The following is a 1,392-nucleotide window of genomic DNA, read 5'->3' as shown; positions in this document are numbered from 1 at the left end:
AGGGTAGCTCGAGGCACTTGCGGCGCAAGTGCCAACAAGTGCGGTACCGCGTCCTCCGCGTTCCGGTATGTGTTGTGCCATTAGTTCCACACTATCGATGATAGTGCGCAGCGCCTTGTGGGCAACATCCTCCGCAGGTGTCGTTGACACGGTTGGAGCGGTGTCCGCGGAGTCATAGGGCATGGTCACTGTTGTTAACGTCTTGATGGAGCGGCGGTCAGGGCCGCCAACCCCGATACCATCCGTGAGGAAAAGCTGTTGCATGATGATGCCGGCTTGGCTGACATTGATGGGGTCCCGATTGCGACACGCCCACGCGTATTGCATGGGCAGTCCGCGGGCAAACACGTGATCAGGTACTTTGCGCCGACATTGTGCCCTTTTGCGGCGGCTTCCAGGCTTTGCGCGTAGGTGATCCATGACTGTTCCTTGGTCTTGACCATGTGGCTCATGGCGACCCGGATATCGTCAATAGTATCAATGGCTGCCCGGGAGTGCTGCTCCAGCAAGTTCTGTTGGAGGGCGGCTCCGCCATAGCCCGCGTCCAACCACCCGGGGCTACATCTCAATCGTAATGTTTCGGCTCGGGTCGAAGCCGTGAACCACCACATTGCGCATGTTGATGCGCGGTGTAGCTCTCTTCGCTCTCTTAGGTGGTGGAGCGTCGTCTTCATCGTTGTTATCGTCGTCTTTCTCGATCTCCGTGTCGTCGACGTCGTCCTTGGTCGCTGGGTAGACATAATCCTCGTCCTCCTCGCTGCCATCACCTTCGGAGCCGTCATTCGCCCCTTGTACGCTAGGCGATACTTTTGCGCAGCGCTGCTGCCGCGGCGGCGTGTCGTTCCTACTGCTGTGGACTGCGTGTCATGGAAGCTCAATATGCGGAATGGCGAGCCACACCTAAGAGACGAAACAGCTGGTGTCCTGTCTATTCATGGGTGTATTGTCAAATGCTGATCCGAAAAAAATACGAAACGAAGGGGATGGGTCTAAGAGGATAGGTTCCCGGCGTTTGAGCGAGGTCGTCGCCCACGGTAGCCAGTCGCATCGATACTCTCCAACCTTGCTGTAGTGTCCACGCGGGTTCTCTTGCTGCAGTCGTCCGGTTGTTCAGCAAGAATAGTATGACCACCAAGTTGCCTACGTTAGGTTGTACGCCAAGTAGTTAGAAGATGGTATACTACTCTGGTCCGTAATGACTGTCCACTTTACCGTTTTATTGGCGGAATTTTTCTAAAACTGCATTGCTGCCTACGCTGATTGGACAGATCGACGGCGCGTTATCTTGGCTTTGATTGGTGCTTTTAACCACTCAAATCCGAGTTTTCGTCGCCGAGATATCGCTACTTACACTCAACGACCACGGCGGGAAAAACACGAAAACTTACGCCA

General features: G+C 55.0%; 1 protein-coding gene across 1 annotated transcript; it reads right to left on the bottom strand.

The window, feature by feature from the left end:
* Positions 1 to 194: 194 nt before the first annotated feature.
* H257_03303 (hypothetical protein) lies at positions 195 to 674 on the bottom strand (the record flags this gene model as incomplete). Its single annotated transcript, XM_009827313.1, has 1 exon — positions 195 to 674. The coding sequence occupies one exon, from the start codon at positions 672 to 674 to the stop codon at positions 195 to 197; it is 480 nt and encodes a 159-aa protein (XP_009825615.1).
* Between the last annotated feature and the right edge of the window lie 718 nt (positions 675 to 1,392).

This window comes from Aphanomyces astaci (assembly GCF_000520075.1).
Source record: "Aphanomyces astaci strain APO3 unplaced genomic scaffold supercont1.5, whole genome shotgun sequence".
In the NCBI taxonomy this organism is placed as follows: Eukaryota; Oomycota; class Saprolegniomycetes; order Saprolegniales; family Verrucalvaceae; genus Aphanomyces; species Aphanomyces astaci.
The sequence above is the reverse complement of the archived record's forward strand: the minus strand, read 5'-3'. Positions and strand labels throughout refer to the sequence as shown.